This window comes from Dicentrarchus labrax, unplaced genomic scaffold (genome assembly GCF_905237075.1).
Source record: "Dicentrarchus labrax unplaced genomic scaffold, dlabrax2021, whole genome shotgun sequence".
Classification (NCBI taxonomy): domain Eukaryota; kingdom Metazoa; phylum Chordata; class Actinopteri; family Moronidae; genus Dicentrarchus; species Dicentrarchus labrax.
In genome coordinates this window covers 21,471,274-21,485,966 of record NW_026136718.1, presented here as the reverse complement: position 1 = coordinate 21,485,966, position 14,693 = coordinate 21,471,274, and the positions used below count along the sequence as shown (strand labels likewise).

Genomic DNA, 14,693 nt, shown 5'->3' with positions numbered 1-14,693 from the left:
TGGAAACTGTCATGAAGGTCAACAATGTTTGTTTAGCTATAAACACTCAAAACAGAAGAAGGTGACTAATTACTAGCACTGTTGCTATTGACAGCATTTTTGTTTACTGGTGCTTTTTTGAGTGTAAAAGCAGTAGTTCTACTTTAACTTTAACCCAGAGTTACTGAGCAGCCTTAGATGATGCTGTTATGACACATTCAGGAAAGTCTGATCTTTCATTGGGTTTGGTAATCAATGGGGGTCATGTGCTGGTCTACTTGTCAATGTGAGTTTGACAGGCAACCAGTGGAGAGACTCCATCCTATGCTAAGCTAAGCTAGGCAAAAAGACTGCAGACTAGAATAATTTCCCCCAACATATCAGTATTTCTTCAAGTAAAGACTGAATAGTTCTTCCACCCAACTGATATGTGGCCTACAGTATATATATACATTACATTGTATATATATTATATATTTTACTTAAAAATAGCACATTTTTACATTTACTTGAGTAGTTTTTAATAAAAGTACTGTTGCTTATACTTGCTCAAGTCTATAACAGTGTTTCTGTTTAAGCAGGATATTATTTCCACCCCTGGCTACCTGGATAATCACACTCTGAAACATGCGACTCTCCTCACTTCTCTCAGACCAACCACAGCGCTGGTTGGCGCTGAAAATTCGAAAACCGTACTCAAACATTCACCAGACGCTCTCAGACATTTCTACGACAGAACTACTTAATTCCCAGCTTCTGTCAAGAAACCTGCAAAATGTGATGGATAGTGCTGGATGAAGGGGTGGGGTGGTGATGTGAGAGGACTGCACACACACACACACACACACACACACACACACACACACACACACACACACATATCCAAGCAACTACACACTCCTTGCACTCAAATTGTGGTTGCTTTATTGAAATAATAAGCTGGATCCATTCAGTGTCTCTGCCAGTCCAAACAGTGCTGGTATCAAGCACATGGACAGGAGTCGGTTACTGTGTGTGTGTGTGTGTGTGTGTGTGTGTGTGTGTATGTGTGTGGTAAAACTGGCTGGTTAGAGCCCATCACGCCCCCACTGTGTGGTCAATAGAAGGAATATGCCCTCTGTTTCCTGCATGCCCCGGCCTCCACCCCCTCATGTCTCCTCTCTGTCCTCTTCTCACTCCTCCTGTGTGGTCTCTTCCCCTCTCGTCTTCTGTCCCCTTCAGTGTTGAGAGGTAATAAACATTTAAAGGTTAATTCGTCTCATTAAGACTCAGCAGGCTAGTGGCTAACTGAGCGTGACTCAGCCGATATGGTATCTATTAACTTTTACAAGGTTCTGAATGAATCTACTCATTTCTGGTTGTTTCCAAGAGCAAAAATGAAAGGGCACTTTTCCACTGCACGTTATCTACAGGGTTGGGTTGATCTCGTGTTTTGGCTGAACAGGATATGACCGCTAGTTAGCCTTATTTATGGATGAAAGAGCTTTTGGTAAAACTTGATTTCTGTGTATGTGATAGTGTTGTGTTCGCAGCTTTCAGTGGAGCTGGAGGCGGAAGTTAAAGGCAGACTGACCCCGCTCGCCTGGCCCCTTGTCTCACAGAAAAACCTTTGAGAAGTTGCCAGCAACAGCAGAGCTCGAAGTTCAAGGCCTGCTTTGTCCCTCTCTTGCTCTTTCCTTCTTTTTCTCTCCCTGTGATTCTATCTTCCTCTTTTCTTGATCTCCTCCAAATATTTGCTTAAAAGTCAAGATGTGGAAACCCCTGAAGGTTTGGGACCAGGGCTGATGACCTGATACACTGCTCGCATGTCTGTGCACACAAAACCAGGCGTAGATTCAGTGCAACCACACACACACACGTAGGCTTCGTCTTGGCAGTGACACAGTTAGAGCTTGAAGGATGCACAAACAAAAACTCTTCCAGATGTCTTCATTTGCCTTCTTTCATCTTGTCCTCTCTAACTTTTGTTCCATGTTGCCCTCCTCACTTCATCCCTCATCATTCATCCCCAACTGTTTACCCCCCCCACCCCACTCCTATTTCTCTCCTTGCACCAGATCGCCTCGGCTATAAGCAGACCACATCAACAAAAGTCATCTTACTCCTCTCATATTCTCAGCATATTAGCGGTATCCTTCCCTACATAATTACAAAAACATTTTAATGATAGGCGCTGTGCTCTGTGTCCATGATATTGGTAGTAAAACGCCAATGGTCAGAACCTGCTTCAAGAGAAACAGCAGAGGTCTCCAGTAAATGATTTAAAATCAAATCAGAGCAGGATAAGATGACAAAGGGCGTATTTGAAAATAAAGTGGAAAAGCTGGAATGATAATAACTGGCATCACATAGCTGAAATGTTGTATCTGTCTTTGGTGTGTTGTTGTAGCCAGGTCCAGAGGTCATGGGGTTTGAGGTAGTGAGAGCCAGAAGAGCAGCACATGAGCCTCGATCACACAGAGGTAAGAGTGTAGAGTGTAAACAGACATTGAGATGAAGACAGCAGAGCACAGAGTTCAGAGATAGAGATACCTACTTTAATAAATAGGATTTATATAGGGAAAATAAACCAATAAGAGTTTACTGATGCTATTGTGCTGATGTTTGTTCCACTTGAATCCTTTTTTATTAGTTATAGTGAACTTTTTTCAACTTCTGCCAGAAAAAGTGTTTTGAACCACTGATCTTGCCTGTCTGTCAAAGTATAAATGATGCATCCCTGTCATTGATTGACGTGTGCATATAGTGTCACCTTGATTCAAACTCCCGATACTACCTGTCTTAGCCTAATGGTATTAGCTTACGGAGAGAAAACATTTTGACTAAAAGTTAGTGTGAAGACTTTTCGTCAACTAAAACATTTTGAGTTGTCATTGACTAAAATAAGACTTAAACTAAGACGGATCAAAATGAAAATGTGACTAAAAATAAGAAACATTGTTGTCTAAAGACTAAAATAGCTGCTAAAATGAACACTTAACTTTCCCTCTTACTGTCTTTGTCAAAAAGACAAAACACTCATACATACTTACTCACATACTTAGTTTTTCCACTCAGCACTCTTAGTGGAAATGCTGGGGTGATTATGTGAATGTCATGTGGTATAGTGGTGACATAAGTTAGGTAATTTTTCTATGAGGTCTTGCCAGAAAAATATAGCAATACACACTCATCCACAGTGCAACATCTCCATTTGGGGAAAACACAGCAATTCCCTGGGATCATAATTGATGAAAATAGGAGTCATTATCAGAGTATTTAACCACATCCTCGAGAGAGTCAGAGAGACGGGTTCCAGTATGCCGTGCCGGATGTGTGACCGCTCTTCCAAATGTTGGTTTTTGCTGTGTTTATTTACCTACCCAACCCACTCAGAGGTGACCCCTGGAGTGAGCTATGGGGGCAGGCAAGTGTGTTCACTTATGTGTGTGTTTGCACGCACACATACATAGATTTACCCACCACCACCACACACACATGCACGCACACCACCATCCATCAGGCTCAACATTTGGCCACAGTATCTAAAAATATAACCCCAGAAAAAGGTGGAAAAATACCAGCCTTGTGTGGTGGAGGAATAGAGAAAGAGAGAGAGAGAGAGATGAAGGAGTACTGGACCAAACCCTCTCTCTCTCACCTCTTGATTTTTACCGCACCCTGACTACTGAAAGGCAGGTTTGTTCTGTAGTGTTTGCTGTCCAACCGCTGCCCCAAATACATTTACACACACACACACACACACACACTGTAGTCACGCACGTTGATGTTCACATCTGCTACATCATACCTGTCTGTTTAGGGCAGTTTTTGGATGCGTTGCTTATACATTTACTGCTTTATGACATTTTAAAGCATGACTGTGTAACTTCAGACACTGTGGCCACAAGTAAAAATCACTGGATTACAACTCAAGATTGTCTTGTGTCAGTTGCTTTAAAGCTGCACAAATCAATATTTTCCTATTATCAATGGATCAATGGTTGGTATTGTGAAAGGGGTGGCTTGTAGAGACTCAACAGAGAATTATCAAGCAAACCTGCAGCTCTGATCAGTTCTATGGAGATTTTTAGTGCCTTTTAGCTCATTGTTTTGGTTTTCCAGCAGTCTTGTTTACAGACACAGCAACAAAGAAACTCTGATAAACCCACTGTATGCTACCTGCCCAGCTCTGAACATAGTGGAGCATTTAGCAGCTAAAGTTTGGTGAGACCAATACAGAGCTAAAAAGAGAGTGACCATTTGACTTACGTTCATCAGGTGACCAGAAACACAAATCCAAATGAATGCACATTTTTCTTTGTGTCTACCAGATGTATAAATAGGAAACAGTTTACTTCGACAACTTATAAGGTGGTAATGAGTGAAGAATGTGTTTAGCTATGCCTTGTTTTGCTGCCCCCAAGTGGCCAAAGGAAATATGTTTTACTGCTTTAAACTACATGCTGTAAAACTTTAGCCAAAGGTGCACATAGACTTTCTCTTATTCACATCGGTCATGATGGAGGAGGAGGACATACTTCTGCCACAGCTCAACCAGCCTCCATTTTGTCTGTCCATCCTTCCGACATGACACTTTCAGACGATCTTCTCCCCAAAATCTCTGACACGTTAGAAAGTTATCTGAATGTCCAACGGCCATTCAGGAACAATCGATCGGTCCTCACTCCTCCAAACGATGCCTGGGGAAGCTGAAATTCAGTCCGAATCTAAAACAAGTCCACTGTCATGCCCAATTTTAGTCAGTTGCTCTTACCAGCAGATTTGAACCACAAACGCAAAACAACAAACACGTGTTTTTGGTGGGGTACAGTGTGTTTTTACCTTTGTGATAAAACCCTATAATGTTTGTTTGTGACATGCTCAACCACAGCACAATAACAGTACAAAAGTACAGCTATATAAAACGGTCATACATCAGTGGTATCATCAACGACAACACACAGTGATATCTATTTAAAGCCAGCTAATTAGCAATAAGCTAAAGATTTGCATTGAGCTTATGAATTAAACTGTTTATTTACAGAAATGTGTTTTTAATGATTATTCCCTCGTTCATTCATTCAAGACATTCTCTAACATCCCCGCAAGAACAAACCCACACAATAATAGTACTGCTTGATATTTGGCTGCTATGCCCAGGCCTTCGCTCATGTCCACACCTCCTCCCCCTCTCCCCAGTGAAATAAAGTTCGCCCACTCACGAGTAAAATGGGAAAGACAGGGATGGTATAACTCCATTGCTTGGGAATTTTAAACAGGGGAAAGTTGGCATCACTCAACATCTCAGCTCTACTAAATTCAGCCATGAATATTTCCAGACTGTGGAAAAATGACCCTCTTCTCAATGCAGCAGAACTAAAGCATTAGACAGAATTATAGGTGGATTTATCCTGCTTCCATATATTAGAGCAGGTTGAGATTGGAGCTCTCAGTGACACTGGAGGTGATTTTTTAATATAATGGCTGGAGGTATTTAAATGAAGAAATCCCTTGGGCCAGATTATAGATACAAAACTATGTCTTGGAGGTGAACTTGTTGAACTTTGACCATGATCAGATGCACAAAGAGTCCTTTCCATGACTTATGAGTGGTCAAATACTGGGAAACGCACACCACACACACTCGTACAGACACACAAGTGCTGGGTAGAAAGACAGAGCCTATTTCAATGGACTTTCCTGCTGTCAGAATGTCTGGTATGCATTAGCCACAGACTCCAGTGGGATAGCTGGATCCACAGTATGCGTGTGCATGCGGGTATATGCATGCGAGCAGGCACACAAACACACACACACACACACACACACACACACACACACACACACACACACACACACACACACACACACAAAAACACAGTAAGAAGACAGACAAGCGAAGAAAGTTACTCCCACAAGGGTCAAATCCTTAATTAAGTGTGGTTGAGAAGATGCCTCATAACATATCCACAGTCAAAACTTTTGATGCCGAATGCTAAATAGTACAAGATCTAAGACTCTGTAGAGAATGTGAAACGTTTTAAACATCCTATGTTACATTCACAGCTGGTTAAATGGCTCAGAAATGTAGCTATTAATATATGTAAGGAGACATACGAATGAAGGTAACCACAGCATGCACACACTATTTTACTTGAAAACTCGTTCTATTAACGCTCCCTATGATCTCTATCTCACTCACCCTCTCTGTTCCTTTCCTCGCTTTTAAAAACTCCTTATAAAACTCTCTGCTCTTTCTCTTTTACTCTGTTAGCTTTGGCACAAAGAACAAATGAACGACGAACAGGGACAGCCAGGTTTTACACATGGTGTGTCTGCGCGGCTCACTTTGTGAAAATAAGAATGATTCAAGGTTCAGGGCAAACGCTCTAGAAATCAACAAATGTTTTTAATCCTAACTTTTTATTTGCTTGGCTTGGAAAAAATGGGATGTTTGTAGTTTTCCTCCAGCACCGTTGGCTGATTTCCATTTGAGAGGGCAGGAAACCCCCAGGCCTGTCATCATGACCTCATGTTTGTTTTTATTTTCATACATTCTCAAAATGAAATTAGACTCACAGTCCTATAACAGCGTAGAATATAATGTGAAAACTTTTATTTTGAAAGTTGAAGTGGTGTGGAGCAATGCGGGAGGATGTGGAAGTGATGGGGCGTTTTTTCCACTGTTATTTCTTTCTTTTTAAACACTGCTTGGAAGCGTGAGGTCAGTGTGACCTCTAAACTCTGTGTTGAACCTTTCTTTGACGAAACCATTATTAATTACTGTTTAGATCTGATGCCATTCATTATCCTTTCAGCAATAAAGAAAACTCAGCCTGATGACAGAAGCTTTGAGATTAAAGTCATAAACAGTAGCCAGATCGGGGTTTTTACTGGCAAACATCTGCTGTGTTTCTACAATTTCAACAATAACCAAAAACCTCTCTTTGGTTCCTATTTGACTGTGTGTCTGCCCACCAAATGTTGCTACTCTATTTCCTTGTAAAAAAAATAAAAATATTGGTCCTTTTTCATTGACATCACAAAAACCACCCGTACAGTGGAAGGAGAGCTGAAGAAAGGCTTGCATGCTGGGATCAAAGAGGCCAAACCAGGGAGAGGGGACCACATGGCTCCCACAAAACAGCACTTATCCAAAATCTGAATCAGTCGCAGTCTGGACTGGACTGGAGCACCAAACCCAAAAACACTACCCAAAACTCACAAAAGTCGTTTTATAGTATTCACAAACTCTTGAATATAATCTCACTGCAGTCAGAGACTTGAGTACAGACACCTAAATCATAGCACAGAGAAATGGGGGATGCAGTTTGCCCTCCCATGGCAGCACAGACCTGGGTTGACCTGTGATGTGACGGCTCCTAACAGGTAGAGGAGGATGAGCAGGAGGAAGTGAATGTCCCACAGGTGCTTCATCCCAAACACACGCACAGAGACAGGCTTCCAATCTGAAAGACAAGATGGACATGCTAGGTTATGCAAAAGTGCCATACACAGTAAAACAGTGGAAATACCTCAGTATGTAAGCATAATGAACACATTTTATTTTGCATTTGCCCTCCTGTATTCATGGGAACCAAACATTTGTTTGGATATACAAGGGGAAAATGGGAGTTTAATTGGAAGCATGTTTTTATTTCACTCAATAAAAGACACAATAATTGCCACCAAACTGGAATTTCCATTTATTTAGTGCTTTATCGCTTTATGAGAGCAGGCCTATTAAATTCTAACTGTGGTGATATTTCAATATCAGCCATACAAGACAGAATGGTCACAGTTCATATGCAATTAAAATGTTTATTTTATAATTTTACATAATACACTAATTGTAGGAACAAATGATGAATGACGAAGTGAAGGGACAAATGATGGAGGAAGAAGAGAGAGAGACGTTGAGACACTGAGTCACAGACATGACTTCAGCCGGACAGACGCAGCGCCAACAAGCCGCCTCCAACTGACCACTTTGTCCAACAGCAGAGCAAAACAACTAGTTTCAACTAGTTTCTGTCCACATTTCATTTAAGATGTGACTTCACAAATGCAGAGGTTTTTTTTAAATGAACAAAGAAAAACACACAACCTTGGTAACTTCACATACAGCTTTGTTTATTAAATATTTACAATGGAAATGGATGTGATCAGTTATACACTTTAACAGTTCATCCACATTAGCAAGAGCTTCCCCCTTTATTTTGCTTCACTTAATCAGCTTAGTGTAGTTATCTGATCATGACCAAGTTAACTACTTGGAGAATCAAGCTCGGGCAATTTTTACTGCTGCTCAAAGTCTCTGTTATATAACCGAGGTTAGTTTTATTGTTCACACCATGTTAATCACGTCTTGTGTAACAAAACTGAGCAGCAAGTGAGAAATGAGAGAGAGAAAAATCTTGAAATAAAGTGTTCATTTTTTTCCAAAGCTTTCAGATTATTTTAGCCGCCATCTAATGATTTTGTATCTTTCTTGTAGGGCAGACGACAGGCTTTGTGCTCCAACTCCAACGTAAATACTAAAAGGCATCACCAAAGAAGGGTTATCTAAACCCAATTACACATGACACTAAACAAAACTACCAGAGCACTGTGGGAATATTCACAGAGAAACATCAGTGTGTGTGTGTGTGTGTGTGTGTGTGTTTGTGTGTGTCAGACGTTTCCTGGTCTTCATTGCAGGCCAAAAATAACATTATCCTGACATTTCCCCATTGAAATAACAGAAGGATCAGCAGCACGACGCTCAGAGCTGCAGTGCTCCAGTCTGGTCAATGGGACAAGACTGGACTACAGTGCAGGCCTTCATTCACATACAGTTCAATCAGTGTCAGTGACTGTATGGTATTGTACTATAACAACCATACACCTAAAATATCATCTCTATGCTTCTCTCTCGTTGCTCATATTCAACAGGGGATCTCCAGCAGCAGTACCTTTGTCAGCTAAAGCTCCAGTTAACCTCTGACATATATAAAGTGCAGGTTCACATACGCTGCACTCTGTCTATGGGAAACAAATCCAGACCTGTTGATTTTGATCTCATGCCCAAATTTCCTCAGCTTTCCACATTGCCTGGCTACAATGATTGGACATGTGCATTTGGAAATATGAAAATATAGTTGGGAAACACTAATAATTATTGGGGTTTTTTCCAAAGATAAGTACCTGAAAATTGATTCTCAAAAGTCTCTTGAATTAAGAGCCAAATGCTCAAGTGGACCTTTAGAGCAGCCCCGTTGTAAAAAACGACCTCAAACTAATCTCGTGCGACCAGCGTTGATGGTCCACCCACTGAATTTTGTGACATTAATTACAGTCTGACTTGCCTCTTTCATTGTGCCTTCACACATAACCTTATTGCTTTTCTTACTTCCATTTCCTGCAGCTTCAGGTTACAGCCACTTCCCACTGAGGCTCCTTTACTAAGCTTAACTCCTCTTGGCTTTTCATACCTAATGAAACACAAACACCTGATGACTTGTGTGCATTTGGAAGTCAAAAATGTGTTTACCACAGGCTGGAGAACATTTATGTAAAGGCTGCCTGTGCTGTATCAGGGAGGAGAACTGACCTTTGGTTCTACATTTAGAGACCTTCAAAGGACCATAATAGTGTGTTTGCATGTTTTAGCCCATTTACTGCAAATCACATACATTTGACATTACTGCTCACCATTTTCCAAGGCATGCCATGACCTTACCATACTAAGAAAAACATGTTTAATTTAAATGAGAACATGGCTTCTCCTCAAGCACTACCCTCACGCCAAATATTAACTTCTTTTAAAGGTTTTAGGGTTCTGCTCCAATTGATAGGATGATTGATTGTTGCATTTGATTTGATGTGATGGCTGTTTTTGATTCATGTCAGTAAAGGAAGTAAAAACAGTCCTTGCTGAGATTTAAAAACTGATTAAGATAGATATGAAAAGTCTCCTGTGTGGTACATTGATGGTAGTAAAAAGCTCAGACATTTCAGACAGGCCAACATCCAGTGGCAACCTCCGTGGCTGTAAATGAATCCAGGGAATGCAGTTCCTTCAACGGCCACTTGAGGCTGGCTACAAAAGTGAGTCAATCTCCGTAAGACCCCCTATTAAAATGCCCAACTTTAAAGCAGAAATAAACATGTTTACGGCCTCTTTTGGTCTCCTTGGCTAATTTAGAAAATCTACAAGAATGCATGGCAAAAATAGTATATTGTCATTATTTTACAGACCCCCCCCAAAAAAAAAATTCATAAGCTCATGTCTTATTAAGCTCCCTGTGGATTCCCTGCAGTTCACTCCCTCATCACAGAGACTATGCACCTAAGGTTACTTTCATACCTAACCCGTTTGATTTGGACTTGTTTATATTTGTTTATATTCTTATACTTTGAGTATATGTTGAGTTTAAATTCAACACCAGACTCATTCAACATGGTCATGGTTTAGTGATTGCTGAAATGTGGAAATGGATTGTGTATCAGTTGTATTGCTTTTGCCTCCTCTGATTCCAGCTGTGTTCTCAATACCTGTATGAAGTGAACAGCTGTTATTCCACCACTGGCATGTGTTACAGTAACATCAGATCAGTCAGCAGCGTTGGGGACACAGGCACAGGTTCACAGTTCTGGAAACTTTTTTCCGTTCTCGTCTTACAGGGACACAGCAGGAAAAACGTATTCATGTCCTATCCCGGTTTCCAAAAAGGTCTATTCAAGCATTTTTTCCTTTTCACTTTCAAAGACATTTTGAAACAACACACAACACAACTTTTAAGGAAAAAATGTGATAAGCTTTGTCAAACTATCTGAAGGGTTAAATTTCAACTCACATTTCAAAAGCGTCCATGGACTTTTATTTATTATGCTCACGTTGTCATCAAACCTAAGTCTTTCCACTCAAAGTAAGTTGTGTCATTTCACAATTAACTTTATTACAGCAATCACTTCATACAATTTGGTGCAACTTCATGTTTGAAAAGTGGGCATTGCTCTTTAGAATTCCTTTCAAAGGAGACATCTTGCAGTAATACAGATTATTCTGAACTAAAAACATAAGCAGTAACAGTAAAAGAGAGATGTGGGGGATTGGAGAAGGAGGACCGCAACGAGGACCAGCTGCACAAACCCTTCAGTGGTGAATTTATTCTCATCGCTCCTGAGAGACGGAGCAGGAAAAAGACAGGAGATCTAGGTCACATAGCCTTCCCCACCTGTATGTCAGAGCGGAGCACAGAGAGCTATACAGTAAGTTTGACCTTTGGGATTTGTTATGTAGCATGCAGGAGAATATACTACGGGCCAGTGAATGAGTAAGTGAGGTGAAATTGTGGAAAAAAGGTCTCCGTCCAGGTACTGAATGTCATTTTACTGCTAATTAAACAATTCATTCAAAGACCAGGAAACACCAACAGTTTGGTTTGGATATCACTGGTCTGAGGTAAAGTCTGCTCTCCTCTGTAACCATGGCACCCAGGTAAACTGGGTCCACCTACTTTTGGATCAGTAGGCAGTCCAACATAAACAGGTACAAGGAGAGTCACTGGAGGAAAAAAGGAGGGGATGAGATGAGGGAGAAGTGCAGGGTATTGAGTAAAGATGGCATTTGGGGCTTTTAAAACAGGGTGAAGGCATGTATTTGATACAGATATTACAATAATGCAGGTGTATAGAGTGGGTTTTGTCTCAAAGTGAGGTCCAAAGACCCATAAAGAGGGTTGCAGTGAGAATGATATTGTATTAGCTACCTTTCTAGCCAATGGATTCTCTATTGAGAGAATACATGTGAATATATTCATTGATAATGGAAAATTGCACAAATAACTGATGATGATTGTTGGAGAGTCTATATACAATTTTGCTATTAACACTGATTATGAGTATGTAGACATGCATTGATACACTGACACTGAGATCGTCTCATGTGTATGTATGTTGTTTTTATCTCTGATCTCCGTCTTTCATACAGGGCTGCTTGAAAGTCTGTACCACAACACAGCACACGTCAGGGTCTCATTATCAAAATGAACCAAAGTCAGGTCCACTCACACTTCGAGAAGCTTTCAAAAAAAGGAACAAAAAATAAACAAAGTCCTTCAAAGTAGAGAAGCATGTTTGACACATCGCAAAGGTCCAAGTGAGCATTTTCTCATCAAACACAAAGTGTTACAGCCTGTGAGAGCAGATCCAATCTTATATAAAACTTAAGTAAAAAGATGAGAAGAATGACGAAAGAGTTTTTAGGGGATAAGACGTAACAGAGCGCTGGTTGAGTTCCACATCAGGTCCCACCTTTACTGTGCTATACCTCCAGACTATATGTTATACACGTCTGTCTTTTAAACATGATGTGGGGTGAGGAGGCCTCTCTCACTCGCATTTTGTACACATCCAAACCCAATATCAATATAACTGTGTATCACATCTGTGTGCCTTTGGGATAGTACATATTTGTGAAATATGGTCACATGTTTGCAGTCTACATACTTTAGTGCAAACTATGTAGCTAAATGTTCGCAGTCAACATTTAATGTGACTGTTGAATATAGAATACATAGCAACATTTTAAAGTGCAATATGCCATTATACTGTTAAATGTCTTGCCTACATGAAATGATTAAGTGAGTCAATGATTTACGCCTGTGTTGGTATAAAACAATGACACAGGTCTTCAAATTGAGATTTACTTTAAAAGGATAATTTAAAATATATAACAGAATCTGGTTTACCTTTGTGGAGAATATATTCTTTAGCAAAATCCTGATTGCTAATGTCCTTCACAAGTGGTCATCATTTACCTTTTTTTCTAATAACATGTATTTATAAAATGTTTAAAAAAATATTATATAAAATATTAGGATAAACATGAAAAATATAGTTAATATTATATTATAAAATTCGGCATCCACCCTGACATGGAACTTATTTTCACATTATTCATTTATTCTCTGATATTCAAGAGTTAAATGTACACACATATTCCCTGTGCCCAGGGACATTTGACCAACATGGTTTTAAGTTATACACACTAACACGCATATAGCCTTAAATATCCAAATGTCCTCTTTCACCAACGGAGCCTCAGTCAAAATGCCCCTGGGCACCAGCTGCATTGGGCCCATCAGTTATCCCTCCTTCTGTTTGTATACCATATGATTTAAATGTTGTATCTTGCAATATAAGCTTGAATAGGATGCATATGTGCATGTACATGAGAAGATTTCATGTAAAGTTGATTGAGGCATAATAACATGGTAAAATCTATTTGAGCATATTTGCATTAATAATCAACAGTAAGACCTACTTCTATATCTAAAAATCTTTCCATATAACTAATAATATATTATAGCATGACAGCTATTTACAGCAGTGTTACTTTCTCCCAGAAGATCACATATAAAAGCAAAACCATATGTGGCGAATGTTACCGAATGTGGTGGCAAATTACTGTATCTACTGCACCAGTGGGAGTTATGGCATGTCACTTTACGTTAAACACAGTATCTAACATGTCAGCGAGTCACTCAGACTAATGTATGTCTCCAGATATATTCATAGATATGTATGGTACAGCGCCCGATCACAGCACCACTCAGACTGGACAGAAACAGAAAAGAACAAACTTTGACTGGACCTTTGTTTGAATTCAGACAGGTTATTATAAATACAAAATGTTGATAGGCAGCAAGCAGAGTTTATTGTATCAGCTTGGAGCAGAATGTTCCTGAATAGAACGACTATTGACTTGAATTTCTACTTCTGGGGAAAAAAAGTCTTCGCCCCATAAATATCAGCTCCCTCTTGGCCAGTTCAGGAAGTGGTGAAGGACAGATACTCCCCTCAGAAACCCACCAGCCCACAGAGCTCGACCGAGAAACACACACAGAAACTGTACGGACATTTTTGAATAAGAGGGACGAATTAAATGCGTTGGAGATTCACTGATGAGTTCCCAAATGTGTACAGCTCACTATTCTTGCAACTTCAATGAATATCAAGACTTCACACCCAGACATCCACCTCTATACCCGTCTTACAACCCCAGAAACACTCTCATGCATTCAGTAAGAGCTCATTGCCATGTCCTCCAGCGCAGCTCTCACATTGCAAACAGGATAGCGGTTTTATTTTGTTTTCCCAGGCTTTCTTGTTTGTATAAATAATCAGATTTTCTCAGGAGGGTCCAGCACACACAGTAACCATGGTGTACCACCAGGTCCTGCACCCTGGGAAAGCCTGTTAAGTCAACACGCAGGTTTAACTGGCTCTGTTCCCTCCCTCTGTCTCTCTCACATGCACACACAAACACACACAGCAGCGTCAACACTGGGGGCTTTACTTGAGAAGGGTAGGCAGCAAGCAGTGGAGGTTAAGACTGTTCGAGAGCAACTGAACGCTTCAGCATCCAGTCACCAAAAACTGTATTGGATCTGGTGATATCAGGCTTCAGAGAGACGAGGAAGGCACAAATGTCTGAGGCCAGAGAGCTACATTTCCTTTTTGAAATATAATTACAATATTTCTACATAATTACAATACAATGCAATAACAATATGACATGTTTATTTGCAAGTCAAACATCTTATATTAAACACAAAGCACTAGATGATGGATTCCTGCTTTTTCATCTACCCATGACTCGTGATGAATGTAAATTATATTCAGTGTAGAGTATTTTTCAGTTATGCTGCATTGATTACATTTGAATTGCATTGTGAATTTATGTT

At 40.2% G+C, this 14,693-nt stretch overlaps 1 protein-coding gene across 2 annotated transcripts in view; it reads right to left on the bottom strand.

The window, feature by feature from the left end:
- Positions 1-14,693, bottom strand: part of ddr2a (discoidin domain receptor tyrosine kinase 2a) — a 31,560-nt gene that overhangs the window by 10,176 nt on the left and 6,691 nt on the right. For both annotated transcript variants that reach the window (XM_051377186.1, XM_051377188.1), the window contains exon 2: positions 7,317-7,430. In XM_051377186.1, the coding sequence (XP_051233146.1) occupies positions 7,317-7,398 (82 nt within the window). In that variant the 5' untranslated portion in view covers positions 7,399-7,430. The remainder of the gene's footprint in view (positions 1-7,316; positions 7,431-14,693) is intronic.